The 20917-nt window shown below is 39.3% G+C and overlaps 1 protein-coding gene across 1 annotated transcript in view; it reads left to right on the top strand.

Moving 5' to 3' along the window:
- PDE11A (phosphodiesterase 11A) overlaps nucleotides 1–20917 on the top strand; it is a 600047-nt gene that overhangs the window by 426216 nt on the left and 152914 nt on the right. The window contains exon 12 of the mRNA XM_049887539.1: nucleotides 10456–10506. Coding sequence (XP_049743496.1) covers nucleotides 10456–10506 — 51 coding nt within the window. The remainder of the gene's footprint in view (nucleotides 1–10455; nucleotides 10507–20917) is intronic.

The following is a 20917-nucleotide window of genomic DNA, read 5'->3' as shown; positions in this document are numbered from 1 at the left end:
TGCCATGTTCTTCTTTGTTCTTATTAACAAACAAGAAAAGCAAGTAAGCAAAGAATTCATTAGAAAAGCATTTGTGAAACATTAATACATTTAATAACCTACATGATTAAGAAAAACAGCCTCACTTTAAAGTAAATTGTGGGAAATAATGCAATTGTGGGAAAGGAACACTTATTTTGAAACAGTTATAAATTATAGCCCAGTGTATATATGCATGGAGTCATATTGAATCACACTAAGAATTAATCATAAAAACCTTTTTTAATTTAAGTGTTAATGGTTGAGATCCTTTATAAGAGTTTTACTGAAAGCTTAGAAAAATTGGGAGAATTATTATCACATGCAACTTTTTCAAAAGAAATATGCTGTTTCTTTCACTCTAAGGACATTAAAATGTTTGAAATTATAACTAAGCGGTTTCTGAAAGTTAGGTAACAGAAATAATCCAATCACAATCCTTCACATACAATAATTTTTTCCTATAGGTATCAGAATATGTTAAGTCAAACAAATAGTATTTAATGACCATATATTATATGCAAGGTCATGTGGTAGGTGCGTTATATTCCCACCTATTTGGAGATCCTGCCTACCCAACACAACTCTTTGAAACAGAAGGGAACCAGGAACTAAGCAAAGGTCAAATAAACACTACAGAATTCATATACTAGAGTTCATACATTGGACTCTTTTACTTTGATTTTAAACACAATTCTAGCAAACCTTGTTGTGTGATTGCATAACACATCATGGTAATCATTAGGGGTCATCATCAAATATTTCTGGTTCTCTTCTTCTGGCCCCTAGTAGAATTACACTTCCCCACTACCTTGAATTTAGGTGGAACCATGTGACTTGCTTGGGCCAGTGAAATGTGAGTGGGAAAATTCAGATATGTTCCTTTTTCTACTGATGAGAAAAATTGACACTCAGAGAGGTTAAGTGATTCACTCAAGGTTACAGGATAAGTTTACAGGATTACGAACACAAGCAGCCTGACACCAAAGCTGCTATGCTCAATGTCCAAGCTATACTGCCTCCTAATGTTGGCATACTAACTGGTGACAAGTTAAGAAAACAAAATTTTACTAAATGAAAGGAAATTTTCAGCCCTAAAAATTTCCATAGATAGTCTCCACAAAACAATTAATCCACATATACGAATGAAGTACTACCACTTATCCCTTTGGATGGAGAGACAATGAGGTCATACTACAAACCAGTGACAATTCAGGGAATGAATTCTGATTTCTGTGCTCAGAAAATGTGGTAGAGTTGACTTATATGATGACATGATTTTTAACAGGATCTTGACCAAATGACTCTCATATGTCAAAGGTTACTAAACCTTGATATTCACTGAACTAATATCACAGCATTTTTGCATTTCTACTTTCAACGTAAATAAGAAATTAAAAAAAAAAAGCCTAGTGATGAAAAGTATAATTAGAATAAAGCTAAGGAAACATTCCCAAACTTTTAAAAGAATCGTCTGAAATCAGTATTTCATTCCGTTGTACATGGGGTGGCTATGAGTCAGAACCAGCTCGACAGCACCTAACAACAACAACTTAAATCATAGTGAGATTTGGGAGAAAAACCAGACAAATTTTGTCTCTTTTCTCTCTGCTCACTCCCATATCCAACCAGTAACATATATAGCACTCTAATCCAGGAATTTTTAGCTTCAGATCTATGGATGGACTTTAGACTTGTGGCTCTCACAGTGTGGTCCACAGATCAGTAGCATCAGCATTACCTGGGAACATGTTTGGTGTTGTTATCAGTTGCCTTCAAGTCGATTCTAACTCATGGTGACCCCACCAGGTGCAGAGTAGAACTGCTGCATAGGGTTTTCAAGGCTGTGATGGTTTGGAAGTAATCCTACCCCAGACCTGCTGAATCAGAAACTCTGGGGGCAGGACCCAGCCATCTGTGTCTGACGCATGTTTGAGAACCATTGAGTTATTGAATTACTTAGGTTAATGAATGCTAAGGAATGAAAGCATATGAGACTTTCTGAAGCATAACAGACCCAAAACCCATTGCCATTGAGTTGATTCTGATTTACAGCGACCCTATAGGGTAAAGAACTGTCCCGTAGGGTTTCCAAGGCTGTAATCTTTACAGAAGCAGACTGCCACATCTTTCTCCCCACACAGTGGCTGGTGGATTCAAACCACTGACCTTTCAGTTAGCAGCCGAGCACTTTAACCACTGTGCCTCCAGGGCTCCTGACATATAATAAAATGGGTGAAATATTGTCTAACAACCGTAGGCACCAGAATTCCTCTAAGGAAGGAATTCTCTGGGAGAATCCTTGATAAACCATTGGGATAGTAGAGATTGTGAAGAAATAAATACTGTCTGCCTCCAGCAATCAGGACCAGGCAGTGTTTCATTGTGTTGCACATAGGGTCACTATGAGTTGGAACCAACTCGAGGGCACCTAACAACAACAACCAGCAAACAGAGGATGAGGAAACCATTCTGTATGATAAAGGGAGAGAATTTTTGTATTTTACATTTGATATGGAGGAAGAGGGAAAAGGAAAAAAGAAGTTTACATTGGGAAGAAGCCAGAAAAATAAAGAGAGACTGAGATTGGATGAGGTTTATGGTCAGTGAAACACCTCATTGGTGGAAGAGTGATCAAAAGGCATTTTGAGGATGGGGAGGCTGACATATCATTTAAAATTGTTTGTTTTGATGTAACTCCCTCATTTGTCTTGGAAGGAAGGAGGGAAGGAGAGAGGGAGGGAAGGAAAGAAGGAGCTAATGATTGTATTGGTACTTACAGAAGAATTTTAAGGGATGGCTTTTAAAACTTAGATTGAGATTTGGGGTGTGTTGGGGTAATATTAAATTTTTAAACTGGTTAATGGCAAAGAATGATTAAGTTAAATCTTTGCTTTGGGTGAATAAATGATGAGTGCATCCCTGATCCTAAATTGAGGGTTCTTTCAAGCCGCTGAAGAGGTTGACTCCTTACCTTTGAATAAAACCAAATGGAAAAATGGTATATCTATTCTTTCAATAAGTTTAATTTGAAAAGAACCCAGCCAAATGGGCAGATCTTACGTTGACCTAGAAGTCCAAGCTTCTTGTGTGGGGACATTGTTGTGAAGGTAGACTTAAGTCCACCAAGCTCTTTGGAAAATTCCTTTTACTCACATCTTCCTGAGCACAATTTGGTAGATGCTTTTATTTTCTTCCTATTCCCATATAAATTTTGAAACTGAGTTTTCAAAATCAAGACTATTCTTGGTGCCCAATATGACTGACTCAGTAAGAATTTATCACTTTCTTGTAATTGTAGTTTCTTGTGCCCTCTACTAGTTTGCCCTTCTAGTTAAATGGAGAACTTTTAGCTTCTAACAGGTCACTGTTTCTTATATCACAGAGGGCCAGAGGTTAGCTACAGAGCTGATAGTTTCTTGCTAATACAAATTTCACCTAATGCAAAGTGAAATTGAAATTCGATATTACATCTGTTTTAGGTACGTTGCTGATCATTTAACTTCAGACGTCCATGATTTTCTCAAAATATTTTTTTGTATCTCTTTCATCAGCAGAGCCCTGGATTGAATGAGTCTGATCCAGAGAGTCATTTCTTATATTCTGATGTTTGTAGCAATGGCAAATACGCGGATAATATTCTTCCCTCCCAATGGCCATGGCAGACACCATTGATCAATCACAGCACACCTTCCTGTTGAGCTCCTCCTTTAGACTGAACAGTCATTTTCAGCACATTGCTCCATACAACTACTAGCAATCAGATAAAATTGAGACACCAAAGAAAATCTATTTGCCAGAGTAGAAAATAGAAGCCCAAAGTATTTATCACAGTGACTTACACATATTAAGTACCCTGTAAATATATGTTCATATGAACTACACATGTAGTAGTAGTCGTGATAGTTAAGTAGCTAAGCAGTAGTTACGTAGTAGTTAAGAAGCAGCTGATCCTGGAAGTCATTCAGACAATTGATAAACTATTTCCTATATTACCCCAGATTCAGCAGTTATCTTTGTTCTACTTTAAATTCAGAACTTTTGAGTCCTTTTTAGATTTTTAAAACTTTTTTTTTTTAAATGAGAGATGTATTCTGAAGGTCGTTATAACAGATCATCCAGCAGAAATGTTATCCAAAGTACTTTCTTGAACATTTCATTTCATTAGACAGCAGGCAGTTTCTTAAATATTTGACAGTAGAAACCGATGATTTCTCAGGTTCTATGCATTCATTCAGTTGCAGCGTCTTTGAAAGCTGTCATCATCTTGTTAAGGAGCGTGGGAGTATGGTTCTTCATGCACTGAGATGACACTGTGTCAGGTCATTCCCAGTAATAGGCTTTTCATTCCTTGTTCACCACCTTTCTTAGCCAGAGGCCTACTGCAGATAGAAGAGCTTTACTTTATTTCCTTGGAGCCTGTCCATATAAATTATTTGGGATTTTACTTCAAATTAACTTAACTTAAATCTGATATCAATTTAGCTTCCACATGTCTCCAAGTGCCACTTTGCCACCAGAGCCGTAAACGTATCCGTAACATTCATGCAGCCTTTTCCTGCCCAAGACAGCCAGTCTTCAGTGAGGTCTGTATTCCTCCTCTCTGTTAAGTGGTTCTTTACATTTGCAGTCCTCTCAGCCAGTGTCTGTAGTGGTCCATTTCTCATTTCTGGCTACCCAGATCCATAATAAATTAACATTCAAAACTATTGGTGTGAGAGACCTGCCCTCAGCTCCTCAGAGGCAACTCCAGGAATTACAAGGCAAGTGTTTGGCTCTGGTTTGGAACTGCACATGGCAGAGGGCAGGGCTTGATACAGTGGCGCTATTTCACAGCTCTGCTTATTGTTTTTATTTTGAAATACAGTTTATTGTCGTTTCCTGCTGTGCGAAGTCAACACAAAAGAATGGTTTCTTTCCTCTGTCTCTCATGGGTCCAATAATTGCTTCACCTTGCTTTTTTGTTTTGCTATGAGCTTATTTTTTTTTTTTTTATGAGCAAGTTCAATCCAAAAGTTAATTGAAGTTGGCAGGGTTTTGCAGATAATGATTTGTTTTTGACTATAAAGATTTCTAAAGTCAGAGCTCACCAACAAAACTGAGTAACTAGTTTTTATTTTAAATTAGAAGCAATTAATAGAAACACACAAGAAAAATCTACCTGGGACAGAAATTTTCTTGTGAAAGTTTAATGTTCATCAAGAGTTCTGTGGATCATCTGTTTACTTTTGTATGTAAGCTTTATACAAATCTTACTTAGCTGTCAAAAAAAATTAACTATTATATATGTTATGGCTAAATGCCCATATCTAGCAATGTTTCTCACTGGAAGAAAAGCCTGGCAATCTAACTCTGAAAAATCAGCCATTGAAAACCCTATGGAGCACAGTTTTACTCTGATACACATGGCGTCTCCCTGAGTCAGAGTCAACTCCACAGAAAAGGGTTAATAGTTAACGATATTTCTCATAGGGAAAGACTATATATATGGGTGTGTGTGTATATGTATATATATATATATACACACACATACATATACATACCATGATGTGTCTGTCAGTTTGTTGTATTGTGGTGGCTTGTGTGTTGCTGTGATACTGGCAGCTTTGTCACTGGTATTTCAAATACCAGCAGGGTCACCGTTGGTGGACAGGTTTCAGTGAAACTTCCAGACTAAGACAGTCTAGGAAGAAGGACCTGGCAGTCTACTTCGGAAAAAACTGGCTGGTGAAAACCTCATGAATAACAGTGGTACATTGTCTGACCTAGTGCCAGAAGATGAGCCTCTCAAGGTTGGAAGGCAATGCGTCTTTTGATTTCTTGACTGCTGCTTCCATGGGCGTTAATTGTGGATCCAAGTAAAATGAAATCCTTGACAACTTCAGTCTTTTCTCCGTTTATCATGATGTTGCTTATTGGTCCAGTTGTGAGGATTTTTGTTTTCTTTATGCTGAGGTGTAATCCATACTGAAGGCTGTGGTCTTTGATCTTCATCAGTAAGTGCTTCAAGTCTTCTTCACTTTCAGCAAGCAAGGTTGTGTCATCTGCATAGCTCAGGTTGTTAATGAGTCTCCCTCCAGTCCTGATGCCCTGTTCTTCTTCACAGTCCAGCTTCTTGGATTATTTGCTCAATATAAAGATCAAATAGGTATGGTGAAAGGATACAACCCTAACATACAACTTTCCTTACTTTAAACTACTCAGTATCCCCTTGTTTTGTCCGAAGAACTGCCTCTTGATCTGTGTAGGTTCCTCATGTGCACAATTAAATGTTCCGGAATTCCCATTCTTTGCAATGTTGTCCATAATTTGTTATGATCCACACAGTCGAATGCCTCTGCATAGTCAGTAAAACACAGGTAAACATCCTTCTGGTATTCTCTGCTTTCAGCCAGAATTCATCTGACATCAGCAGTGATATCCCTGGTTCCATATCCTCTTCTGAATCTGGACTGAATTTCTGGCAGCCGCTTTTGAATGATCTTCAGCAAAATTTTGCTTGTGTGTGATTTTAATGATATTGTTCAATAATTTCCACATTCAGTTGGATTACCTTTCTTGGGAATAGGCATAAATATGGATTTCTTCCAGTCCGTTGGCCAGGTGGCTATCTTCCAAATTACTTGGCATAAACAAGTGAGCACTTCCAGTGCTGCATCTGTTTATTGAAACATCTCAATTGATATTCTGTTAATTCCATCTACTGCTTAGGCAGTAGAGGCTTAAAACCTCAGGATAAACTCCAAAAAGGCTTTGGTTCCGAGTTATCATCTAGGGAAATTTAAAATCTTGAAAAAGTAACCAAGGCATTTATGTCTTTAAAGTCTTAATCTCACAATATTCACAAATTTAATTCCAGATGGATCGTAGAACTTAGTATATAAGATAAACCTATACATTTTCTAGAAGACAACATAAAGATATATACTTGTAACCTGGAGGTAGTCAGATTTTCGTAGACAAGACACATAAAACCATAACCATAAAAGAAAATATTGACAAGTTAGACTTCATTAACATTTAAAACTTCTGTTTACTGAAAGACCCTGTTAAGAAAATTAATAGACAAACCACAGACTGGGAGATCATATTCACAGAACATACATCTGAACAAAGGACTTTTATCTAAAATATACAAAGAACTCCTACAACTCAATAATAAAAACAGACAAAATAAATTTAAAATAGGAAAAAGTCTAAATTTGTAATAACTGTCTGCTTCAATGATTCAAATAATTCTAATTTAGTGACATTAATAGTTTTTTGTTTGTTTGTTTGCTTTTTAAATAAGAAAGGAAGTGGGGTTGGGAGAAAGCTGATTGAAAAAAGGGAGTGTGGAGGGCATTAGTGTGCCTTACTGTTTGGGCCTGGCTAAGCACCATCTGGTGGCAGAAGTTTTAAATTACAGCTAGAGATTTTGTGCGTTTTTTTTTTTTTTTTTTTTAAGGCACATAAAGATAAATTTTGAAGATTGAATCTGCAAAAAGACATGTACAGTAAGAAATTCTAATAAGATGACAGCCAAATTAAAGTTTACCACAGTAAAACTGAACCAAAAGAACAACATCTATTCAGTTATTTTTGCATTGAAAATACCTATTAATAATTATGAGACAACAAAAATAATAATAATACGATGGTATAATACCTTACCAAATATTTACATGGTAGAATTTTAATTGAATATTAATACAATAAACATAAATCAATTATTTATATGCCAGGTTCTTGACCTGTATTATCACATTTAATCTTCCTAAGAACTCTGAAGTATAGGCCTACCCCACAGAACAATTCCATAATAAACATTTCCCCAGTAGAAAATCTCTCAGTTTTTAACAGCCAAATCTCATAGATCATACTTATCTGTCAATACAACATATTTAAACCTTTGCTTATATTGGAAAAAATTATATGTATGTCCCCTAAACTCTGTGCAACTCTAACAAAATGATGTGTAGGAAAAGTTGAGATTTATACTCCAAATATAATCGGTTGGAATAACATCAGAATCATTTTGAAAAGCACCTAGAGTTTTATTGTGAGTACGTGCATCTCAGCTGTTGCTAGCCCTGAGAAATATTTTCTGCCATGAAAGCACCTGTCCTGAATGTGTTTCCACCATGTTTTGAATATTTAGTTCTTGTTTTTGCTTAGCATTATACAATGAGTCTCCTCCCAAAGCTCAAAAAATATTGAAGAAAACAATGGAGAAAGAAGTAAAATGGGCGAGAAACGTTTCTACGATGGAAGGAAAATGTTACTGAATATAAAGCAACTTTTTGTTAAGAGCTATATTATGATCAGAAAGTAACATTTTAAGTAATTTATAACCTAACATTTTGTTTGATAGGTGCATACACATTTTTAACTGTCTTTTACTTGTGGAGGTCATACAGTGCATCATATATTTTTTTCCAGTTAAAAATGACGGAAACTAGGTTACCGGTTAGTGTTTTCAATTAGAATCTCTGATTTTCAAGAATATGATGTTAAATAGGAGGTGCCTGTATAGTAGGTACTATACCATTTTACAAATGAAGCCTAAAGAGATTAAGTAACTTGCCCAAACTCTCACAACTAGGATAGTGATGGAACCCTAGAAGTTGGGCTCCAGAGCCTGTGTTCTAAACACTCTGAACACTGCCTTCATTGTGGCCCTGCTCATATCACACAAACAGTATGTGCTCTCAGTCAGCATTTCTCAAAGTTCTAGGTCAACAGGTATTTAGGTTGGAATGTTACTAGATTAATACGTTATGTAAAAGGGGGTGCTGTGACCAGTTGAATTTGGGAAACGCTGAGTTTAACAAAATAAAATGTGTTACTTTACTCCTCAGAGCCAAATGTGTGCTGCGATTCTTTTAGGTTGGTAGGTGAAGAAAGTTTTAGCATTTCCCAGACTTTTTTGTTTGAAATTTGTATAGATTAAGAATGGGTTTTGCAGTGTATACATATATACATTAATACGTCTGTGTGCGTATGTATGTGTGTGCATACGGATGTTTGTGCTTATATATATATATATGTATATATATACTGGCTTAGATGAACAAGTGTGTATTTCTCTCATGAAACAAGAAGTTTAGGGCAGGGAAGTCCAGGCTTATTTCTCTTTCCCTTTCTGCTCTACTGACTGTAACAAGTTGGCGTCCATACTCAGGGTCGTTCCCTCATAGACACCAGATTTTGCTGCAACTCCAGGTCATTTAACTGTATTCCAGGAAGGAAGAAAAGGGAAAGAGAAGAGGCAGCCCCAGCGCCTCCACTTGCATTTCTTTGCCCAGAGCACTATCACATGGTCACCCCACATGACCAGCCCTAGCAGCAGAGAAACTGCAAATTGGGTTTAGGGCTTTTAAGCCTCTGTACCAGTAAGTTACAATATGGTGATAAACCACAAAGGTTGAAGTCTTGCTCACATGACATGTCATCAGCTGTGGGTTGGCTGTGGATCTGCTCAATGTGTCTTCTTTATTCTGGAACCCAGGCTGAAGGAGCAGTCTCTCTTGTGGCCATGCCGTTCTCATGGTGGAGGGAAAAGGGAAATAGCAGAACCATGTAATGCCTCTTAAAGACTCCGCTGAAGAGCGGTATCCATCACTTCCCCCACACTCCACTGGGCAAAGAAATTTACATTCTAAACTTGACGTCAATAAACCACTGCTGTCAAGTTGATTCTGACTTATAGCGACCCTATAGGACAGAATAGAACTGCCCCATGGGGTTTCCAAGGCTGTAATCTTTATGGAAGCAGACTGCCACATCTTTCTCCCTCTGAGTGGCTGGTGGGTTCAGACCACTGACCCTTCAGTTAGCAGCTGAGCACTTAACTACTGTGCCACCAGGGCTCCCCTGACATCAATAGGGCAGGGAAATATAATCCTCTTACAAAGAGGGCAGCAAATGATTTGTCATAACAATATAATATTTCCTATATAATAAAGCAGGCTAGTGAGAATAAAATAGGGAGTGAAAGTTGAATCAACCATCTGCTGTGTCTGCCACAGAGCATGACTGCGCATGTGTGCATGCACACACAGACACACACACACACACACTCCCTTCATTCCTCCCTTTCTTTTTTTCCAGGGCGTTTAACAGGACAAGTAGTCATATCCTTTGGGAACTACAGTCTTGAGTTACGTTATGTCTCCCTGATGAAATAACTACCTGTAGAAAAAGCCTGGTGTAAAATACTTAGTCTTTAATGTGGGGGTAGTTCCATTCAGCATTATAACGGATTCCACTGTAATTACACAGAAGACAATCTGTGTCACAGACTGTTATCAGAACATTCTTGTTGTGCATTAAAGTTTGCTGTCAAGTCAAGGCGATATACATGAGCAAAGCTTATTATTAAACAGGAGAATTTCAGAAAACATAGTCATGTCTGGTTATTAAAGTTTTTTTTTTTTTAATTTTCATCTGAATCAGGTGCTGTCCTACCATGCGACATGTTCAAAAGCTGAAGTTGACAAGTTTAAGGTAAGGAATGAAATGGTTGCCCTTTTGGGGCATAAATTAAGCTTCACGTGGCCTCCTGACCCTTCATCAAAAAAAAATAAAATAAAATAATGGCCTCTAATTAGTCCTGCTGACTGGGAGCTGGGAGTTGGGAGACTAGAACGGGGAAAAGGTGTGTTTTGAATATTTCAGTATTGGAGGAGAAGAAGGACTTAGGTATAACTGAGTAGCCTCTCTGTGAGCATTTAAATGACTCAGCATTCATTTCTTCCCTTTGGTTACGTAAGCAGGATATCCGAGAACAATCTGTAATATGGTGAGAATCAGGACACCTGGTTTTAACAGTGGTTTTATCTTTAACTTGCTAGGCACTTAAAATCTTAGGGCCTATCTCTTCATCTGTAGAATAAGCGAAGAGACTAGGATAAGAAGAGCTATTCTTTACCAAGTACTTACTATGTGCCAGGCATTTTGCTTGTATTAATTCATTTAATCCTCACAATCCTGTGAAGAATGTACTGTTTTACAGATGAGTAAACTAAAGCACAGAGATGTTGAGTATCTTCACCAAGGTCAAATGATTCTGATGGTTATAGCTAGGCAATCTGGCCTCAGAACCAGAGTTCTTTGCTGCCACTCGTGGTAATCCCTTCCAGCTCCGATGTCCAATGAATCTGTGAGTGTTAGTCCTCTTCATCTTGTTGTTGTTCTGTGCCATTGAGTCAATTCCAACTCATAGCAACCCTATAGAGCAGAGTAGAACTGCCCCATGGGGCTTCCAAGGAGTGGCTGGTGAATTCAAACTGCTGACCTTTTGGGCTGCAGCTGTCGCTCTTAGCCACTGCACCACCAGAGCTCCATTTTAATCTTAGTCACCACCACTCCATTAAAGGCAGCTCAGAATTTGCTTCGCTCTCTGCACTCCTAATGGGCAGTTTTCAACAATGGTCAAAACATGGCAGTCTACAGAAACCTAATTTTCCTCCCTTTTGAAAGGTTTGGTGTCTGCCTTTTTTAGTTTTTGGGTAGGGTCAGAGAATTATCAGGTAAGCTACCACAACCATGAGAAAGATAGTATTTTGTATTTTAATATTACAACAAAACTGTGTGAGCTGGAAGTCGACAGGACTGCCTTGTTTTTCTGGGTCTTGCAAGCTTTCCACCTTTGACAGGGTGCAGTCTTACCACTTTTCTATCACTCATTTTAGTAGAAAATATGTATTTGAGTTTTCCTTCTCTGTTAGGTTTCTGCCTTACACAGGTTTCAGCTTTTGCAGGCTTTACTGTAATATGTATCTTGGTGGCGGCTAGCCTTCCAAAAGCCTGATTTACATGTAAATGCATTCATCTTCCCAAGAAAAATGGCACAGAGATCTTTGGGCCTGATAATTGAACCAGGTCATTAGAATTGAGTCACACTAACAAAGAAAGTTGGAATCGGCTCCACGGCACCGGGTTTCTGGGTTTAACAAAGAAAGGGAACAAAGGAAGACCCCAAACTCTGGGAGTGGGTGTAGGAGGCTCCTTGGAAGGGCAGGGAACAGCACATCTAAAGTGAGAAATAATGAGCTGCTTGGGCTCTGTATCACCCAGGCTACTCTAGAGAAACAGAAGGAATAGGATTTATTTTAAGGAATTTGCTCACCCGATTGTGGCGACTAGAAAGTCCAAAATCCCTAGGGCAGGCTGAAACTCAGGCAGGACTTCTATGTCACAGTCTTGAGGCAGAATTGCTTCTTCCCTGGGAAACCTCAATTTTTGCTCTTAAGGTTTTCAACTGATTAGATGACAATCACTCACATTATTGAGGGTAATCTCCTTTACTTACAGTCAACTGATTGTAAATACTAATCACATCTACAAAATACAAGCAACGTCTACACTAGTGTTTGCCCAAACAACTGGGCAACAGAACTTAGCCAAATTGATACATAAAATTAACCATTACAGGATCCATCCAAGGATATGGTTTATTACTGGCTTAGGGAAAAGACCTGTGGTGGTAATCCAGGTCAGAAGGAGGGACAGGCTGACAGCAAGAGGTGATAGCTGACAGCAAGAGTTGATAGCTGACAGCAGAGGAAGGAGGCAGGCCAGCCCTTAAACACAACAGTCAGAGTCCATTTGTTGTAGGGGCAAATATCCCACATACCAACTAGAACCTGAGTTCCACCAGGGCTTGGGGTTTTGTGTATTTTGTTCATTGCTCTATCTCTAGTGCTTTTTACAGTGGTTGGAACATAGTAACACTCAATAAATACTTGTTCAATGGATGAATGAATGAATACAATGACTAACTAAACCAAAAGAGCATCAGTGATTGAGAACTCAGAGCAATGAGTCATCAAGAAAATGTTAAAACCCTGGTAATACATAATTATTTTATAAATATTTCCATCGAAAACATTTAAAGCCTTTTCTCTTTAATATATAAAGTTCATTTACCTAGAAATCCTATTTATAGAAACACCTAGTTCCCACTGAAATGCTAGTATAATGTCTATATTATTATATTTTTACTGTTATAATTATTATTGTTGCTAAAAGAGGGAAGAGGTAGGCAGCAAGAAGAATAGCAAAGCTCACGGTGGACTAAATATGACTGTGTGTCCAGAGCAATAGGAGGCCAGTATCCATAGCTCTCTACTTTCTGAGGATTATTGCCCTATGTTCAGACTTAATGCTTTGTTTAAAGTAAAGAAAACCCCATTATCCTGGAATTTGCCATGTCTTTCTATTCTTAACTCACAAACATACTAAAAATATGAAGTATTTAAATTTGAGAACGAAGGGTTATTTCATCTTATAATTGTCAAGATTATTAATTTAAGTAATTTATTCCAGATTTTATCCTGAAAGATATTAACTGGTATCTCGTTACAATGTAACTGAGATAGGGTAAATAATTATAACTTAATGGCTTTTTTCCTTGATATGTAAAGTAAATAAAACATCACAATTGGTAGCTGATGTCTGTTATAACTGCAGCAATAACATTAAAATGTAGTGGGCTTAAAATAATCCTACAAGTCGACAACAAAAAACATTTACTGAAATTCCAAGCTGGAGTATATACAATGGCAATATCTTAACATTGTGCCTAAATATCAGTAAATAAGTGCTTTGTTTTGACCAACTATGTGCTGACAATTCATGCTTGCATTCAAATATATTGTGACCTTTGCTACCTACCAAAACAAAAAACAAAAAAACCAAACCTGTTACTGTCGAGTCGATTCCAACTCATAGCGACCCTACAGGACAGAGTAGAACTGCCCCATAGGGTTTCCAAGGAATGCCTGGTGGATTTGAGCTGCTGAACTCTTTGATTAGCAGCCGTAGCTCTTAACCACTAAAGTAAAGAGGAAGTAAAAAAAAAAAAAAAGTGTGTACTGATTTGAAATTTGAAATCCAAATTACCCGTGAGATTTGATGAATTAAGGGGTGGCTGAGTCCCAGTGTATTGGATTTTACCCAGCTGGACCAAGCTAGTCATCTGTGATTCAGGGGTTAAGATGGAGTTTGGCAAGAAAATGATTTTGTCATCTAGTACTAAAAAAAGACCTGGAGGTTAACTACATACATACATACATACATACATACATACATAGGGCAGACCCCAGTTTAAGCCCAAACTGCACCACATCTGGGATTCAGACACGTCTGGGAGACCAGAGAAATGTGGTCTATTTACATGCAGAGGCTGAGAAGCCTCTGGGTTGAGAATTCTTTCTAATGGAAGTTAAGGTGACAGAGCTCCATGTCTGGATGATTCCAAAGACAGCATGGGATTTATCCCTTACTCTTAATTCATTACAATTTATACCCCTGGGTGGTATGGCCTAAAATAACATAGATTTCATATAAAATACGCCGATAGACAATCTTTAGTAATCGTTGATACTAGGCTGATACCACCGTAACCCACTGCCGTCGAGTCAGTTCTGACTCACAGCAACCCCATGTGTTACAGGGTAAAACTGCTCCATAGGGCTTTCTTGGCAATCTTTATGAAAGCAGATCACCAGACCTTTCTCTTGTGGCACTGTTGGGTGGGCTTGAACCACCAACCTTTGGGTTGGCAGCCAATTCAAACATTTTGTGCCACCCAGGGGCCTAATACAACCTTCCCCCGTTACCCATTGCCATCGAGTCAAAACCTTAGCCTTCCTCATATCTGGTCTTCCTATTTCACATCCCTTCATGTTTTGGGATTTCTTTCCCTGTTCAGGGATAACATGGGGAAGAGGGTTGTTTTTTTCGTTTTATTTTGTTTTTTTAATTCTACTTCTCCTGCTGGAAAAAAAAAAAAATCTCTTTGGGGGAGTGCATGGTGGTGACTTGAATAAGTGGTGGTCAGAGCGTAAAAATCCTTTAGAAGTGTCATTGGACTGCCCAACCAGAATAAATACGTAAAACAACATTGTAATTGCTCACCCAAGAATGTCAGACCCTGAGCTTAAATTTCCTGGTTCCGATATGTCATTTATACCACAGGAAACAGTCCTTTTTGTTGGCCAACTGTACACAAAAGGATCACAGAACTTCCTGGAAAAAATGAATTTATTTTTAAAAGTCTGATTCAGTTTATAATGTTAATAGTATATCCTTTATGTGTTGGTTGCCCTGTGCATTGAATGAGGAAACCATGACCTAAAGGATGGTTAACATTTACCGGTCTTCTATGAACTCGAAATAAGAAAGGTGTGCACAGAAAATGTGTGCAGTTTTTAGTGCCTGTTTATATCACTTTTGCTCTGTGCTAAGGAATAATGTATAAAGGCCATATTGAAAATTAGATCTCTTTGAAGATGACTGGTTTAAAAGCTTTTAATAACCTGAAGATGCCAGCTGTGATTGCATAGGAAAATGAGTTTAGTACACCAATTATATGCTCCTGTAATTTTATGCACTTGACTTAGATTCTAATGCAGTGGACAGACCAAACAGTTATCACTATAAACTGCCAGTTTGCCAATTAAAATCAACTCGTGGTCCTTCTCATGCTATATTGCTACCTTCTATCACCCCTTCTTTCAATTCAGAACTGCATGGGTTATGGATACAATCAGAGATGAACTCGTTTATAGCTCTATAACTGCCCCAGTAATTAAACGCCAATAACTCATATTGGGTGTTTGGGTTTGGACTCCCTCTTGCATGTTTCAGGTTTTCAATGTTAATGCCTAGGCCACAAATTAACATCCTGGTAAAGTAAATAAAGCACCAAGAATAGGTACTCCCTGAGCCTGTATATACTGAAAAAAAGAGTGCATACACCAAAAATAAGATCATATGGCATTGTCTGTGGGATCGATGACAGGAGACAGGTTGATCAATGGGATGTGATTTACTAGGCTTTTTTTTTTTTTTTTTAAGTAATTAGATTTGAGGAAACAAATTTGATCCATGAAATACTCAAATATGTATAAGAAGCTGCAGCCTTCCAGACCACCTTTCCAGTTATGCCGGAAATGTGTCATGTGGTGTCTTAGTTTCTTAGTGGTGCTGTAACAGATGCCACAAATGGCTGGTTTTAAAGAATGGAAATTTATTTTCTTGCAGTTTAAGAAGCTAAAGGTCCAAATTCAAGGCACTGGCTCTAGGGGAAGGCTCTCTCTGTCGGCCCTGGGAGAAGATGGTTTTTCATTTCTGTGGACCCAGCATTCCTTGATTCATTGGTGGTCTCTGCATGGCATGTATCTTCCCCTCCATGTGTGCCTAATCTATTCTTTTTGTATCTCAAAAATGAGTAGGTTTATGACACACCCTACACTGGCATGGCCTCATTAACATAACAGAGAAATCCCATTCCCAATGGGATTACATCCACAGCTATAAGGGTTAGAATTTCAACACATATTTGGTGGGAGGGGCACAATTCAATCCATAACGTACTTTGAACAAGCAGGCAGGAGTGGGGGCTGCCCAACCCCACCTGGTTGGCTAAGTGCTTGGAATGCCTTTTAGTAGTTGATCCTCCAGAGGGCACTCCTTTTCCTAATTGACACAAAGGCACCATATGTGCTAGCCACTGCCTCATCCAGACCTGTGGAAAAGCCCAATCCTTGCAGCAGCCTTTTGCAGAGGAAGAGTGCACCAAACCCAGGTGAAGTGGTGAGTGCTGAGGACGGGCCGGGATAGAGCAGGGCAGTGTAGAGGGCTGGCAGATAGCACAGCCCTGGGGAGCTCATGTTTCCCGCCCCTCAGGTTTCTCTCGCTCAGGGCGAGTGCTCCCACAGAGGCATCTCCACAGCCCAGGCGATAACCCAGGGCCTCAGGGTGCTAGAGAGAGAACAAGAGAAGCAAAGAAGCCCATTTTCCCCATGTCACAGCTCTCAGAGCCTCCCTGAAATGTCACCTTTGGCAGTCTCAACAATGGGTTTTTGGTTCATCTCAGCTTATTTCAAAGTTGTATAAAAGATGACCTGAGCAGTATAAATGGAATTCGAATATCATCTTATGCATAACCTATTCTGTCTCCTCCCTTGTCTCCACCTCCTGAATTTAAGGGGTTGTTTTGACTCTAAATAGTAATTATGCCAAGTTTAATATCAGAGTTTTTTTTTATTGTCAGGGAAAGTTATTGAACCTTCACCAGGAAATTGACTGCAGAGGAAACAGCTGAATCAGCACCCTAAAGGGCATCTTCTGCTCATAAGGAGCAGACTGAGCTGGGCAGCTTGTACTGCACAGGACACCGCCATAAATATGTGCAGTGCTTTGTGTTCAAATGTCTGCTTGTTTATATGGGGTTCTCTTCATGAATTGTGTCTTAATCAAATGCCACATCAGAAAAAGGATGGTTGTACTTTGTCACTCTTGAGTATTGAAAACACTGGTGAGGCGGGTGGCATGAGGGGAACTAGGCCTGGATGTCCAGGCTGGCCTTTCATACTGCTGAACTAAGCAGCTATGAATAGAGGGCCCTCAAGGACCTGCCTGACGAAGATACATCCTATGGTGACCCTGACCTCCCCCAAAATAAACTTAAATAGCCAATATTTGTCACTTCTTTCCATTTGAAAACAAAGCGGGGACACTCTCTAGAAGGCTACTGGGAGTGTATATAATTTTGGGAAGGAAGAATGACCCTGGAAGTCTTCCTCCCACCTTCTTCCTTCCGCACATTAGCAGAGCTGGGTTCACTGTGTTCATTAATTTAAGTATCACCTTTGAAGGCCCAGGGAGTCTGAGCCTGAGGAAATGAAATAAAAAGCAGTTCATTTTTGGTTTCAGAGCAATAGGTTTCAGAGCATTTTAGGTTTCAGAGCAGAGGAGTGACAAGTCCTGAACATCCAGGGAAGACAGGATTGGAGGGCGATAATGTGGCAGTGAGAGCCCTGGCCCCTGAGCTGTGAAAGGAAGGAGCATAAAGGCCAAAGGGGTCAGAACCTTCCATAACACAAGGGCATCTGAGTCGCTTTACCTTCTTTCTGGTTTTCCCCTAATTAGAGTGGAAACCTTGGTGGTGTAGTGGTTAAGTGCTACGGCTGCTAACCGTAGGGTCGGCAGTTCGAATCCACCAGGCGCTCCTTGGAAACTCTATGGGGCAGTTCTACTCTGTCCCATAGGGTCACTATGAGTCGGGATCAACTTCACGGCACTGGGTTTGGTTTTTGGTTTTGGTCTAATTAGAACCCTCTGTAACTATAAATTCAGAGGTGGGAGGTAAAGAACTGGTAGCTCCTCGCCTCAAAGATGTGGACTTGGTTTAGCAGTCAAAATAGTTGACTCTCCCTCCTCTAGGATAAAAAGGAGCTAAAATGGAACAAATAGTAGCTAAAAACTCCTGACTATAATGCCTTCTCAACCCTCACTCTCCAGATGCACACTTTGGATGTATTTGTACAGCCATCTTTGGGTTCTCATACCTCCTCATCCTGCACGTGCTGTCTCATCCCTTCTGATTTCAAGACATCTCTCACATTCAGCCCACCTCAGCCATCCTCAGAGCTGTCACCCTAGCTCAGATCCTCTTATCTCTCGTTCCGGGTTCTCCTAGCTGGTCTCCCTACCCTCTTTTCTTTCTTTTAATGTATACCCTTTTTTATTTCCTTTTCATAGGGTTTCCCTTTATCTTCCAAGGTCCTATTCTCTGTATAATTTTTTTTTTAATTTTATTGTGCTTTAGGTGAAAGTTTACAGCACAAATTACTTCCTCATTAAAAAATTTATGCACAAATTGCTTTGTGACATTGGTTGCAATCCTCCCTTTTTGTCAGCACTCTCCCCCTTTCCCTTGCAACCCCAGGTTCCCCGTGTCCCTTCGTCCAGTTTTCGTGTCCTTTCTTGCCTTTTTCCTCTTTGCTTTTGGGCAGATGTTGCCCATTTGGTCTGTGTACTTGGCTGAACTAAGAAGCACGTTCCTCACATGTGTGATTGTTTGTTTTATAGGCCTGTCTAATCTTTGGCTGAAAAGTGGACTTCGGGAGTGGCTTCAGTTCTGAGTTAACAGGATGTCCGGGGGCCATAGTCTTGGGGGTTCCTCCAGTCTCTGTCAGACCAGTAAGTCTGGTCTTTTGTGTGTGTGTGTGTGTGTGTGTGTGTGTGTGTGTGAATTTGAATCTCATTCTACATTTTTCTCCCACCCTGTGATCCCTGTCAGAGCTGTTGGTGGTGGTAGCCAGGCACCATCTAGTTCTTCTGGGCTCAGGCTCATGGAGCCTGTGGTTCATGTGGTCCATTAGTCCTTTGGGACGAATATTTTCCTTGTGTCCTTGACTTTTTTCATTTTCCTTTTCTCTGGATGGAATGGGACCAATAGATATATCTTATATGGCCACTCACAAGCTTTTAAGACCTCAAACGCTGCACACCAAAGTAGGATGTAGGACATTTTCTTTATGAACTATGTTATTTTAGTGGGTTTTTATGCCAGTTGCCCTAGATGTTCTCTGAGACCATGGTCCCCAGTCCTCAGCCCCAGTAACTAGGTCCCTCAAGGTGTATGGATGTGTCTAGGAAGCTTCTATGACTTCGCCTTGGTCAAGCTGTGCTGAATTCCCCTATATTGTGTGTTGTCTTTCCCTTCACCAGTTAGCACTTGTCATTGTCTAGTTAGTGATTCTTCCCCCCACCCCCCACCTTGTAACCATCAAAGATTGTTGTTTTCTGTGTATAAACCTTTGGGTTTTTATAGTAGTGATCTCATAAAATATTTGTTCTTTTGTGATTGACTTATTTCACTCAGCCCAATACCCTGCAGATTCATCCAAGCTGTGAGATATTTCATGGATTCATCATTGTTCTTTATTGCTGCATAGTATTCCATTGTGTGTATGTCCCATAGTTTGTTTACCAATTCATCTGTTGATGGGCACTTAGGTTGTTTCCATCTTTCGCTAGTGAATAATGCTACAATGAACATGCGTATACATATGTCTATTCAAGTGATGGCTCTTACTTCTCTAGGATGTATTCCTAGGAGTGGGATTGCTGGATTGTATGGTATTTGTATTTCTAGCTTTTTAAGGAGGCTGTATATCGTTTTCCAAAGCGGTTATACATTCCCATAAGAGTTCCAGTCTCCCTGCAACCTTTCCAACACTTGTCATTTTCTGTTTTTTTGATTAATGCCAATATTGTTGGGGTGAGATGGTATCTCGTTGCAGTTTTGATTTGCATTCTTCTTCCTTTTCTTGACCCTCTCCCAAATTCATCCTGTACACAGCTGGCAGAAAAACTGTACTCTCATAACAATGCCAGTTTCTTGTTCACAAAACTTTAGAATCGTCTAGAAACCTCTAAATTCCATAGTTTCAATTTGTTTAAGTGGACACTCAAAGTGCTGTAAATTCTAACCTCCCCAGTTCACTTTTCCGGCCCATTTCCCATTTACCCTCCCCTCACCACAGTTATTTTTGATGTTTTCTTTCCATTTCCTGCCCTTTCCTATCTTTACTCCCATGGGTCCATGCCCTGTTCCTTGCCTCTGCATATTTAAGTCCTATCAATCTATCTGACCCTGCTCAATTGCCCCCCTCTTCATGAAGTCTTTCTAGCTGACTTTCAGGCAACAGTAATCTTCTCATTCTCCATTCTTTGTGTGTGTGTGTTTATCAGTTTCTACCTTGCATTATAGATCTTTGTTCACCTGTGTAATCATTAAACTAGGAGCATTTTTAGGAAAGAATTTTTGTCTTGTTCATCTTTGTAACCCTTATCCCACCTAAAACTGTGCTTCATACTGAGTGCTGGAGAAATATCTACCAAGTGACTGAATTCATTTAAACGTTTGCAGTTTTTAAGGCAGAGGAAGTTACGGGGTGTGGGTAGAGGCAGGGATCTATGACAATAGGAGTGTCTGCAAATTCTATCTCAATCCTTTGTTTTTAACTTTTCCTATTTTCCAATAGAAAACTAACAACCAAGAACTCAAAACAAGGGATTGAGACAGAATTTTCCCTCTTCAATGTTTCATTTTGGCCTT

The sequence above is a fragment of the Elephas maximus genome, chromosome 6 (assembly GCF_024166365.1).
Source record: "Elephas maximus indicus isolate mEleMax1 chromosome 6, mEleMax1 primary haplotype, whole genome shotgun sequence".
Lineage (NCBI taxonomy): Eukaryota > Metazoa > Chordata > Mammalia > Proboscidea > Elephantidae > Elephas > Elephas maximus.
The sequence above is the reverse complement of the archived record's forward strand: the minus strand, read 5'-3'. Positions and strand labels throughout refer to the sequence as shown.